At 40.9% G+C, this 13,548-nt stretch overlaps 1 protein-coding gene across 9 annotated transcripts in view; it reads right to left on the bottom strand.

The window, feature by feature from the left end:
* Positions 1 to 4,764, bottom strand: part of LOC134353777 (protein phosphatase 1 regulatory subunit 12A-like) — a 199,708-nt gene extending 194,944 nt beyond the window's left edge. For all 9 annotated transcript variants that reach the window (XR_010019677.1, XM_063062143.1, XM_063062148.1 and 6 more), the window contains exon 1: positions 4,367 to 4,764. Coding sequence is in view for 8 of the 9 variants with exons in the window: in XM_063062143.1 (XP_062918213.1) it covers positions 4,367 to 4,633 (267 nt within the window). In the remaining variant the exon portion in view is untranslated. The remainder of the gene's footprint in view (positions 1 to 4,366) is intronic.
* Between the last annotated feature and the right edge of the window lie 8,784 nt (positions 4,765 to 13,548).

Here is a 13,548-nt window from a genome sequence, read left to right as displayed (position 1 = left end):
CTTGGCCCGAAACGTTGACTGTACTCTTTTCCATAGATGCTGCCTGGCCTGCTGAGTTCCTCCAGCATTTTGTGTGTTTCACAGAAACATTACAAATTTGATTCGGAATTAAAGCAACAAATGAGGAAGAGAGAGTTCCAGATGATACAACTTTCTTTTCAAAGAGGCATAAATCTTGAGCTTCATTACAAACATTTTCTCCAGTTACTGACAAGAACATAATAATTCCCATTATTGCTCCACAACTTAATCACCATGGCCAAGAGTAAGAAAGCGCCCAGAAAAGATGTTTCTGAAGTCCAGCACCCCAGACCCTACGGTTGAAATAATTAGGGTAAAAAAAACTCAAGTTCATTACCACCTGACAAAGAGCAGCTCCCATCATTCAGGAGATTACTTGGCAGAAAATACACCAACCAAAGTAGACAGAGTCATAAAAGCCATAAGCCACTGTCAAACCTCAGGTAATACAGAATTAGAATCAGGTTTAATATCACTGTCATATGTCATTGAATGTGGATGATAAACATCAGTGATCATGAGATTTGGGAGCTACTCAGTGAAGCAAAATTATGCGGAACATAGATGTTGGTTAAATGTCTCGCAGAGTATCCTGCCTATCCTCCTGGGGTTATAATACATAAAACTGATGTTCATTTTTATATTTCAAGAAAAAAGATACCTCAACAGCTTCCAGCTCAGCTTCCATGTCACAGGCTAGCCTTTCAGAGATTGCCAATTTCATGCTGAGTTTATAATATTAAACACTACTTGAACCTCAGTTAAATAGTTTAAAGACTGTGCTCTCTCTCACCTCAACACAAAAGATGCTGAGGCAGGCAGCACATTTTTTCCCCATTTGGATGTTTGTCTGAACAACAACTGAGTTGCGACCACCTCTGCATGCTTTTATGCACTGAGTTGCTGCCACATGATTAAGATTGGACGTAAAAATCTTTGGCAGTAGCTGAACCAGCTGAAAGATTGTCAAGAAGTGAAAAATCACTGGCTGAGCTATACGAAATATAAGAAATTTACGCTACTGTTACAAAAGTTACTGATTGGTGGGAGCCTGTTTTGGGGATCAGAGTTTTGGAAAGTTGGCAAGGTCTTACAAGTGCACACAATTGGAAAGATGGTACCAATTGAAGCCATACTTCAATTATGTAAAAAAAATAAGGAAACTAGGATCATTAACTTTAAAGAAGGTTAAAAGGTTTCATAGGAGTTCTGAATAATAGAAACATAGAAAACCTACAGCACAATACAGGCCCTTTGGCCCACAAAGCTGTACCAAACAGGTCCTTACCTTAGAAATTACCTAGGGTTACCCATAGCCCTTTATTTTTCTGAGCTCCATGTTCCTGTCCAGGAGTCTCTGAAAAGACCCTATCGTATCCACCTCCACCACTGTTGCCAGCAACCCCTTCCACGCACTCACCACTTTCTTCGTAAAAAAACTTACCCCTGACATCTCCTCTGTACCTGCTTCCAAGCACCTTAAAACTGTGCCCTCTTCTGGTAGCCATTACAACCCTGGGAAAAAGCCTCTGACTATCCACATGATCAATGCCTCCCATCATCATATATACCTCTATCAGGTCACCTCTCATCCTCCGTCGCTTCAAGAAAAAAAGGCCGAGTTCACTCAACCTATTCTCATAAGGCATGCTCCCCAATCCAGGTAACATCCTTGTAAATCTCCTCTACACCCTTTCTATGGTATCCACATCCTTCCCATAGCGAGGCGACCAGAACTGAGCACAGTACTCCAATGGGCTTTGACCAGAGTCCTATATAGCTGCAACATTACCTCGATTCCTAAACTCAATACCACAATTGATGAAGGCCAATGCACTGTATGCTTTCTTAACCACAGAGTCAACAAGCACAGCAGATTTGAGTGTCCTATGGACTCGGACCCCAAGATCCCTCTGATCCTCCACACTGCCAAGAGTCTTTCCATTAATACTATATTCTGCCATCCTATTTGACCTCCCAAAGTGAACCGCCTCACACTTAACTGGGATGAATTCTATCTGCCACCTCTCAGCCCAGTTTTGCATCCTATCAATCTGTTGCTGTAACCTCTGACAGCCCACCACACTATCCACAACACCACCAATCTTTGTGTCATCAGCAAATTTACTAACCCATCCCTCCACTTCTTCATCCAGGTCATTTGTAAAAATCACGAGGAGTAGGGGTCCCAGAACAGATCCCTGAGGCACACCACTGCTGACTGATCTCCATGCAGAATATGACCCATCTACAACCACTGTTTGCCTTCTGTGGGCAAACCAGTTCTGGATCCACAAAGCAATGTCCCCTTGGATCCCATGCCTCCTTAATTTCTCAATAAGCCTTGCATGTGGTACCTTGTCAAATGCCTTGCTGAAATCTATTTAATACTAAATCTACTGCTCTACCTTCAATCTCTTTAGTCACATCCTCAAAAAATTCAATCAGGCTTGTAAGGCACGACCTGCCTTCGACAAAGCCATGCTGACTATCCTAATCATATTATGTCTCTCCAAGTGTTCATAAATCCTGCCTCTCAGGATCTTCTCCATCAACTTTCCAACCATAATAAATGGTTTTGATTGAGGAAATAGAGATGATTTCTACTGGCAGAAAACTATGAAAGCGGGGATAAAGAAAAAAGTTAAACACTAAAGACAGCAACCTTAAAAGGTCAGATTGACTACATTTACACCCTTACAAACATTAACAATGCGTGAAAAAACTTTTTACACATTACTTTAAAGCAGACCCCTAAAAGCTCTGCAAGAAATAGTTTCTCCCTGCTTACAGAAACTCCAATGAAATGTAAACTAATCAAATCTATTCTTAGTGTTCTTTCCTCCGAACTATCAAATTATCCAGTCTAGCCTTGCAGGTGAAAACCTCCATCCCTGGAACCAGTGCAGGAACTATCTTCTGCCAACTCAACAAAACTTCCATATCCTTTTAAAAAGCACCAGAATTGGGAGTAATACATCCATCACAGCAAAAACAGTCTTTAAAATTCAAGACAACATTCACCCCAGCCCATCCACCAAGGTTTGTCTCTGTCTGTAATATAAGAAAACAACCAGTGAAGCAGGATGAGCAGGGTACTGCACCTCCTAAGCCACCTCTACCATTCAATAAGATCATTGCTGATCTGACCACCTGCTACAACTCCATCTCCTGCCTCATTTTCATTACCCTTATGAAGCCAGGTATCTCGTATCTTTTACCAATCACAATCTAAACATCTACTATTTTCAAAGATGTATGTGCATTTATGGGTCTATTCCTTTATGTCTGCTTTTAAACTGTAGTTAATTCACATTGTCACTCCTTTAGGCCAAATGCAACAGATCACTTTTTCTACAATTTGTCCAATTGACCAGACTACAGCCTCATAACCACCATCATCATCTCTTATTTTAAACGTTATCAATGAAAAAAAAACTGTACATAATGCTAACCTGCAGGCTTATGAATATAAAAATAAAGTACTTCTGTCATCAATTTCTGAACTACGAATTAGAGCTGGACCCATTCTGACAAACGTATTCTTATACCAAAAAGGTGAATAGACTTCACTAGTACAAAGGATAGCAGCATGACAGGCTGCCGTCAAGACTTAATATCAATAAATCCAAGGGTTTCCGTGCTTTAACAACAGTCCAAGGGTCACACATTCCCGATCACCTGCTAACAGACTAGTCAGCTTAAATACAGATGTCGTCCGACTATGCTGACCTAGGGGACACCCAGAAACAACGTCACAGTAGCCTCTCCTCGTAGTTCATGAACTGCTGGCACCGCTACCTTGGAAAGGCCCTGACCCGAGTTTCAAAGGTGTTGCCTATTGAACGATGGCAATCCCGGCGCGGCCTGCGTCCCATCCCTGAGCCGAGGAGGGAGGGTCAACCGGACCTTCCCACCACTGCTACCAGCAGCAGACCCTGAACTGTGGCTGGCATCCGAAGCCCTGCCCCAGGCAGGAGTTCATGCCGGACCCGGGACCCAGAACGCTGCTCAAGATTTCTCCAGCCCCGGGGCACAGGGAGCTTGGACCCACATCTCTGCCATAGATAGAGACTCTGAGACAGGACGCTGACATTCCCCACCTCCCTGCCCTGCCTTGCCCTGCCCTCCCCCGGTCCTGGTCACTGCAGAAAGTTGCCACCTCGTATCTCGGTGTCAACCCTTCAGACATTTATTTATCCCATTGGTTCGTTTGCAAGCGCAAGTCGGGAGGAAGGGCTGGGTGCCGAGGCTGGCTGGGTGGCGGCTCTCCGCTGCCCTGGCTCCGCGGACTCAGCCTCGCCGGCCCGAGGGGTGGTCGTGGGCGATTCCGGCCGCCACCTACCTGGTGAAGGGCGGTCAGACCGTCCACATTAGTGTAATTGATGTCAGCTCCCCTTTGCAGCAGTTTCTCCACCTCGTCTTGGTCCCCGCTCGAACAGGCTGCCAGGAACACGGCTCCCTCATCGAACTTGACTCGGACGTACTTGGTGCGGGGCCGCTCGGGCTCCCGCTCGGTCTCCGAGCCCAGCCAGCGCTTCAGCTGCTCCTTTCGCTTCTGTTTCGCGTTATCACTGCGGGCCTGATCCCGCTCCCGATCCTCAGCCGCCATCTTCCACTGAACTCAATCGGGAATGCCTGATATCCCGACTCCAACCTTCCTCACACAGCCCTACGCCATCTACACCCTCTGAGTATACATTGCAACCAATATATTCAACCTACACTGTTCCCACACACCCACTATACATTACATCTAACGTGTCCTGCGCCATCTAGTCACTTTCTGAATATATTGCAGGCGTCCCGAATGTTTGTACCCAGCAGATTTGTACAACAGCAACATATTCAATACCTATTAGTCAATACTTCTAATCCCATTTGGCCAACACCTTATAAATATATTCAGCAGAAATTGACATCAATGTATCTATCCCAGCAAATACAGAAGAACATAAGATGTGCAGTGGAGAATATATAGTCTGGCTGCATCGTGGCCTGGCATGGAAACGCCAATGCCCTTGAATGGAAAATCCTACAAAAGGTAGTGAATTCAACCCAGTCCATCATGGGTAAAGCCCTCCCAACCATCGGGCACATCTACATAAAACACTGTCGTAGAAAAGCAGCATCGATCATCAGGGAGATCCCCGTCACCCATGTCACGCTGTCTTTTTGCTGAGGTACAAGTGCCTCAGGATTCACACCACCAGTTTCAAGAACGGTTACTACCCCTCAACCATTCGGCTTTTGAACAAAAGGGGATATCTACACTCACTTGCCCCATTATTGAAATGTTCCCACAACCAATGATCCCAGTTTTAAGGGCTCTTCATCTCATTATTTATTGCTATGTATTTATATTTGCATTTGAACAATTTGTCGTCTTCTGCACTTGGATCTTTTGTCGATCCTGTTATGGTTACTGTTCTATAGATTTGCCGAGTGTGCCCACAAGAAAATAAATCTCAGTGGGGTATATGTTGACATATATGTACTTTGATAATAAAATTCACTTTGAACTTTGAATTAACAGGAGGCCAATATGCTGCAGGTCTTCTTTACCAACTTGTTCAAATGTTGCCTCTCTCAGGGAGCTATGACTTACACTCCAAGATCCCTTTACATTTCAAAACTCCCATGGGTCCTCCATTTTCTGTATGCTTTCCTCTTACATTTGACTTCACAAAGTGCAATACTCACACTTGTCCAGATCAAACTTTATCTGCTATTTCTCCACCAATATTTCCAGCTGTGGTATATCCTTTGACAACTTTCCTCACTGTCCACAATTCTGCCAATATTTGTGTTACCTGCAAACTTGCTGTTCAGTTTTGGTACTTTTTTTGTCCAAATCATTTACGGATGTCATCAACGATATTTGTCTCAGCATTGATCCATGCGGAACACCACTGGTCACAGAACTCCAATCAGAAAAAAAAAACCACCACCACTAACCTGTCTTCTACAGCCAAGACAGTTTTAAATGTAATATACCAAATCACCAAAGATCACGTCGCTTAAAAAGTATTTATTTTTTGCTGGCAAGGTCGATATTTATTGGCCATCCCTCAGTACCCCTGAGAAGGTTCTGATGAGCCACCATCTTGAACTGCTTCTTATCTTCTGGTGAGGACACTTCCTTAGTTTTCATGGGTAGTGAGTTCCGTGATTTAGATTCAGTGGTGATGAAAGATCAGCAAAAGTGCTTCAAATCAGCATTGTGTGCAGATTGGAGGAGACTTGCAGGGGTATACATCATCTGCATCACCCTGCACTCTCTCTATATCTCACCATTCCTTTAGCATCTAGAAATCTGGTGATCTGATGGTCTGAGCTTCCACAGTCATTCAAGACAAAGTTGTCCATGATGACGAATTCCAAAGAATCACTGCTTTCTGTGTGAAGAGCTCTTTCCAAATGCTCCACTTGCATTCTCAGGGTGTTCCCTGGTTCAAGACTTCTCAGAGAGTAAAACACTCACTGTCGGTGTTTCTTTGAGATCTCCTTTCATTGTACTAAACACTAGAGAATATGGGATTAATCTACCGGTTTCTTCTCATCCAACAAACTTGGCATTTCAGGCTCCAATCTGATAAATCTTTGTTGCACTCTCCTTATGGCAAATATATTCCTTTTAAACAGTAGATGAAAACTATACAAATTACATCAGGAGTTATTTCACCAAGGTATTTTTACTCCTGTACTCAAATCCACTTGCTATTAGGATCAACTTATGATTTGCTTTCCATAGCTTGCTAGATCTGCATGTTAGCTTTTAGTAACTTGCCACTTCAGTTCCTTTAAACAGTATTATTTCCCAATTTCTCAGAAGCACTCTGCTTTTCTGTTTTGTGCACCAGTTCATGATACTTTTTATCCCATTTCTCATTCACTCATTTAGTATGTCTATATTGTCTTGAAACATCTTTGCATCCTCCTTCCTAGTCACAAGCTCACCTAGATCTTTATCAGTAGCAAATTTGGTCCCCTCAGTCAAATTGTTGATAATGATTGTGCAAAGCTGAGGGCACAAGAAACTATCTTTGCTTTCCCCCACTAGTCACAACTACCAACTTGAGAAAACCTTGCTACATTTTCTGATGTTTGGTTTGCTATCCTCCAATCTGCATTGATTATAATAGAATCAAAAGGATCTGGAAGATGATTGCCAATGTACCATTATCTCTCACCCAATTTACAAAAAAATGGAGATGTAGATCATTGGGTCCTTTCAGTCACACCAAAGTAGTTAGTACTTTCTTCTTTACGCTGACACTAACTTCCTTCAGTTCCTTATTGCTTCCAGACCATATGGTTTCTCATATTACTGGTAGTGATTTTTTCTGTGAAGACAGAAATGAAGTATGTGTTCAATTTCTCTGCCTTCTCTTTGCTTCTCCCTTGTAAATTTTCCTTTCTGTCAGTAAGAGGACCATATTTTCACCTTTTTAACATATTTATAAAGCCCCTAAAATCAATATTGTTATATCAATATACTTTCATGTTCTATTTTTGAATCAATTTCATAGTCCTCCTTTACCAGGTATGAGGTCAACCTCTACTTTAAACACCTTTATTAGCCTCTTCTTTAATTTAGCACCATATTTAAGTTCTCCCCTTAGCCACAGACAAACCACAATTCCTGTTAAGTCTTTGTGCTTTGCAGGAATATGCAGATATCTTCTTTACAAACCACCACTTAATTAAGTGCTTTCTCTGTGATACCCTTGTCCATTAGTCCCTCCCCACTGAGAGATCTCTACAAGTGGAACAAATATTACACTTGACCATTCTCCTCCACCCTATCTTCACCTGTGAGTCTGCTGGGGTCATCTATTGTACCTGGTGCTTCCGGTGCACCCTCCTCTATATCACTGAGACAGATTGGGATAATTGCTTTGTCGAGCAATTTCACTCCATCTACAACAAGCAAGATTTCCTGCTGCCTACTGTTTTCATTCTTATCCCCAGTCCAACATGTCATTCTGTGGTCTCCTCTACTGCCAAGATGAGGTCACTCTCCGGTTGGAAGAGCAACACCTCATATTCCATCTGAGTAGCCTCCAAACTGACGGTGTAAGTGTTCACAAATAAAACAAAGTGAGGTGTTTTATGTTTAATGAAACACATAACATATTTTATTGAACACCAAAACCTACACTCAAAAGCATGCTAAAACTCTTTACATAATAACGTCATCACGTCATTTGAGCCTCTTAAAGTGAAACCCCAACTCAATGTCTGTGGTTGTGAACTATGTAGATTTCTCCCAATTATATTACCTACGACGACATGAACATTGATTTCTCTAAATTATGGTCATTTCTCCACCCTCCCCCTTCTATCTTCATCCATTCTCCATTCTGGCTCCCCTCTTACCTCTTCTCTTCTCCATATCTGACAATCACTTCCCTCTGGTTCCCCTCCTTCTTCCTTTCCTCCTATGGTCCTCTCTCCATTTCTATCAGGTTCCTTCTCATTCCACCCTTTGCCTTTTTCGGCTATCGCCTCCCAGCTTCTCACTTCATCCTCCCTCCCCCACTCACCTACCTTCCCCCTTATCTGGCTTCATCTATCACTTTGTAACATGTCCTCCTTCCCCTCCTCCCAACTTCTTATTCTGGCTTCTTCTCCCTTCTCTTCTCATCCTGATGAAGGGGCTTGGCCTTGAAGAACATTCATTCTTTATTCATTTCCATAGATGCTGCTTGACCTGCTGAGTTCCTCCAGCATTTTGTGTGTGTTGCTCTTCATATTAAGTGCTTATCTGTCTGCTTTTAATGCCGTTAAAGTCCCCCAGTGCACCACATTTTCCTGTTATATGCATCTCCAATTATCTAATAAAACAACCATGACTTTGTTGCCTATACATATCTTGCGCTAATGTTCCTACAAAATTATTCTAAATCTGCAACATGATTTTCCAAGCCACAATCATTTGCTACTACTGTTCTGACCTCATCTTTTATTAATACATCCTTTATGGATATCAGCACAAAATGGTTGAATTCAGCACCGAGTCCTGAGGGTTACAATGTGTCCTTACTGAAGATGAAGTACTGTTCCTTGAACTTGGAATGATGTAGGAGGGAAAAGGCAGAGAAGTATTTGTGAAAATGGGGTGGGCAATTAAAGTAACATTTTCCCATGCAACCACAAGAGATATAAAACTTTCCATTTTACCGTATCCTAGGCACTCAAACAGTCTTTCTATTCAGGCAGCAATTCACTTATTCTGCCTTTAGTGAGTGCTCTGTTCTACATTGGAAGAACTGTACACAAGTTGGGAGACCATTTTGGGGAACATCTCCATTAATTTTGCAAGGATGCTCCAAAGTTTCCGATCATCTCTCACTTTAATTTTCTACCCAGGCCTCATTCTGATTTGTCCTTCTTTGACCTCCTATACTGTTCCATTGAAGCCTGACAGTAGTTTAAGGAGCACTGCCCCACAGACCACATTGCTGCCATCAGGGTGCAACAACAGGCCTGTTCCCATTTGTGTTACAATTGGTCAGTTCTGATGTCAGATCATAGACCAGTTGCATTAACTCAGTTTTCCTTTCTCCACAGAAGCTGCCTAATCTGCTTAGCATTCCCAGTATTTCACATTTTTCCCTATTTATATCATTAATTTATCCATCTTGTTGTATTTAGGTAAATAGGATTAATTTATTTTTGCACTTTTAACATTTTTCATTACTTTATTCCCACTTTCTGTTTGCCTTATGTTTTTTAATTTCATTCATCAACTTCAAAATTTCACTTCCTTTTGTTTTTTTTTTCTCCTCTCCTTTCTGGACTTTCTCTTTCCAAAGTACACGTTAAGCCCTGTCCACTCCTGAGGAAAGGTCTCAGCCCGAAGTGTCGATGGTTTACCCTTTTCCATAGATGCTGCCTTGCCTGCTGAGTTTCTGCAGCATTTTGTGTGCATTACTTCGATTTCCAGTATCTACAGATATTCTCTTGTTTGTGATTACAAGTTAATCAACACACTCTCATGAAACCCAAATTGCATGCCAATCTTCAGTGCAATTAAGCATCCACTACCAGAAGACAAACCTGACAAAATTAGAAGTAGACACCCATGGTTTTCTTTGTTTCACGGCTGTCTGTGGGAAGACTAATCTCTGAGTTGTATACTGCATACATAATAATATGATCTTTGATGATAAAATGTTCTTTGAATAAATAGCCCATATATATGAAATTTAAAAATTACAATCAATCTTTACAATACAGAGGTTGTAGTGATCAAGGAAGAAAACATTGATCATATTCTTTCTGCATAGGCTAGCAAGATGCGTGCAAATATTATAAATGTCAAGTATCACCGCACAGTCTGCTATAATTTAACACACCCAATACACCCAACCCCACACAATCCAACATTATATAAAAAATTGTATAAATTATCGCAAATGTATCCAGTCTGCACACATTCAGTTAATAAAACAATATCAGGGAATATATCCAATTCCAAACCAATAGATCTAGACCCATCCAGTAAAACTTCAAAAACTTCAGTCAATTCAACCAAAAGAATCATCAAAACAAAATCTGACTAAATTACAGTTAATACACTTAACCTCAATTTGCACAGTTCAGATATATTGATTCAACCGCAATCAAAAATTTCTAAGTCACCTTTACATTGCAATATAAGTTTGTTGACATACTTAATGTCATACAAGCTACAGGATTTATACAAAGGCATCTAATGTCCACATTTTACAAGTGAGACACTCCCCAAATATGTTCCCACCTGGAGCTTAGAACATAACACAAGGAACAGACTTCATGTGGGAGGTCACTGCCTGTTATGAATGAAAACTATCAGCCTGGTGTGTGGCATAAGTGTATTTGAAAACTGCTTTTTATCATGCATTTTACATTAATAACATAATGGCCAAAATCTCTCACAAACTGAATCAGAAATATTCCGGAAGCATTGTATATAATTGGCAGAACAGCGCAGAGACCAGTCTGAGCACACACTATATATTACAACCGATCACAGGTTTGTTCCATTGACATACACTGATTTTACTTTAATGTCAATATCCCTAAAACTACAAAAAAAAAGTGCCGCTTACACAATTACCTATACTGTTTAACAAGTGAAATTCCGTGCAGGTTGTCAAGATTCATGCCTGGCTGGTGAGAAAATTTATTGTTCTATTATTCTATTATTCTGTTATTCCTGGCCCAGAAAATATAAATACAGGCCACTTTCATATTATGGTGAGGTTTTGGGGGGTGGAGGAGGGGGAAGAGATTGCGTTTCTAGCAAAATGGTCTGAATCATGATTACAAAGCTACATCATCTGTACATGCATTGTGCAAAATGAAACTTCAAATAATTTTAAATATTGTGCTTACTTCACTTCTGACACATCAATTTTATAATGATTTTTATTCTTTTTATGAATTTTTGGGTAGGGATTTCAGAATTTTAAGGATAAATTTTCATAACCACACAGCTATTAAAGTTTCTTCAGTAAATACGGGACTTCCCTGGCCATGCCTTCTCTTTATGCTATTTTGTTTAGAGTAAAAGCCACAGGGACTTTCCTATTCAGGGCACCATAAAAATTAAACATTGATTTGATGATCACTTTGGATAAATGTCTAGGCGGTTGCTCAATACCTCAAGTTAAACTTTCATGTTGTTGAGTTCATGACAAGCTACTTGCTTCTAGTTAAGTAATCCCAGTTATTTTAACAAACGGCCCTCATCATTTATAATTGTCTCCAAACTGGGGTCTGCTTTCAAAAGGCGGTGACTCGCACTAATTCATGGGCACTCAATGAGTTTGACAGACACTGTGCAAAGGTTGGAGTAAGTGAAAGGGTTCACTTCGCTGCATTTATGATACCTTTATATTTATTTCAAGTCGAATTACAGGTACAGAAGTCGGTAGCTTTTAAATTTATTTGTGGTATGTAAATATCATGATTAAACCACCAGTTGATTACTTACATCTCACTGAAGGTGGCATTGTGCCCTCTTGTTATATCATGTGAGTCCAGTACCATATTTACACTACTATGAAAAGAGTTCCAAAGCTTTAACCTAACAAAGTGATGACTGCATCCAAGTCAGGTTAGTGTTGAACTGGTTTTGAAATTCACTGAGATGTCAACCTCAGGCTCAAAAAGTTATCACTTTATTGAATGTCTTTGAATCTGTAAATCTTCAAATTCAATCCAAACATTTTTTAAAAATATGAATATCAAGAAGTTTTTAAGAGCTTATTTTGCAATTAAGAACTTAAAACAAACTTTCTCTCTCATTCCTTAAAATCAATTAAAAACATTTACCGTTTATAAATAACTTAATTAACTCAAATAGAAACCTGAATTTACCAGTTCCTTCCCACTCATTTTAATGGGAAGACTGGACTATGTTTGATCTAGCAGACAAAAGAGACTGCAGCTGCTGGAGAAACTCAGTAGGTCGAGCAGCATCTCTGCAATAACGTGCAAGTGGACTTTTCAGGTCAAGACCCAGTTTTGGAACTGAGAAGGAAATTGGAAAAATTGCCAGTGTATAGCAGTATGGGGGTGGGTCGGAAACAGGGGCTGACAGGCAGAGGCTGGTGGAGAGGGGATGATGGGCAGATGAAACCAGGTGCTGGATTAGAGTATAAAATTGTTATTTTTCTCATAGTTTAATTTTTCTTATGCTTGCTTATATTTTGGTGTAATCATCTTTATCTGTATTTTTCTCAAAACTTCTTAGTTTTTCTGTAGCATGTGTCATGCTACTTGAATCTGGCTATTTTATAGGTTAACTGGAATCAGTTAGCTTTTCGTTGGTTCTTGTATAAAACAGCCACAACTTCCTTACTCTTTCTCTTCTTTCCTTTGTTCATTTATTTGCTCTTGTAACACTCAATAAGCGGCTATAAGTAACAGGTTTTATGCCTCATTCTTGACCTCTTCACCTCTGTTTCACAAAATCCCCAATATCCAACACAGATGAAAGGAGGGAATGGGGGAGGTGAATAAAGAGGGAGGAAAAGTAAAAGGGCATCAAGTGTGAGTTCACACAGTTTGGCTGCAAGTTACCAGAAAAACACAAGATGTTTTTTTTCTGATTTGTGTTTGAACTCTCTATAGCGATGAAGATGGCCAAAGAAAGGTTGGAAGTAGGAAGGAGAGTTAACCTGAGCCTGGACTAGATATAGCACATAAGAGCAATGAGGAGTCTACCAGTGTAGAGGTCCAAGATCGTTGTTTTCCGAGTCAAAAATTGGGTCACAGTCAGTGCTTGGGCTTGTGCTTGTCCAGCTCTGTGCTCACCTGCAGATGGATCCAAGTAGAAGTTCATGTGTACTGGGCCAACATTCTGCTGAGCAGAACCCAACACAATCGCTGCAGGTGCATTTTCCAGCAGTTCTGAACAGACCTCGGCAGAAGATTCATCTCTACACCTCTGCAATTTAAACACTTGTGGCTAGAGTGCAAGGAAGCATCTCACAGGGCTCCACTATGATCACTGCTGCTATTTATTCTCCT

The sequence above is a fragment of the Mobula hypostoma genome, chromosome 11 (genome assembly GCF_963921235.1).
Source record: "Mobula hypostoma chromosome 11, sMobHyp1.1, whole genome shotgun sequence".
Lineage (NCBI taxonomy): Eukaryota > Metazoa > Chordata > Chondrichthyes > Myliobatiformes > Myliobatidae > Mobula > Mobula hypostoma.
Note: the sequence above shows the minus strand (reverse complement) of the source record. Positions and strands in the feature narration are given on the sequence as shown.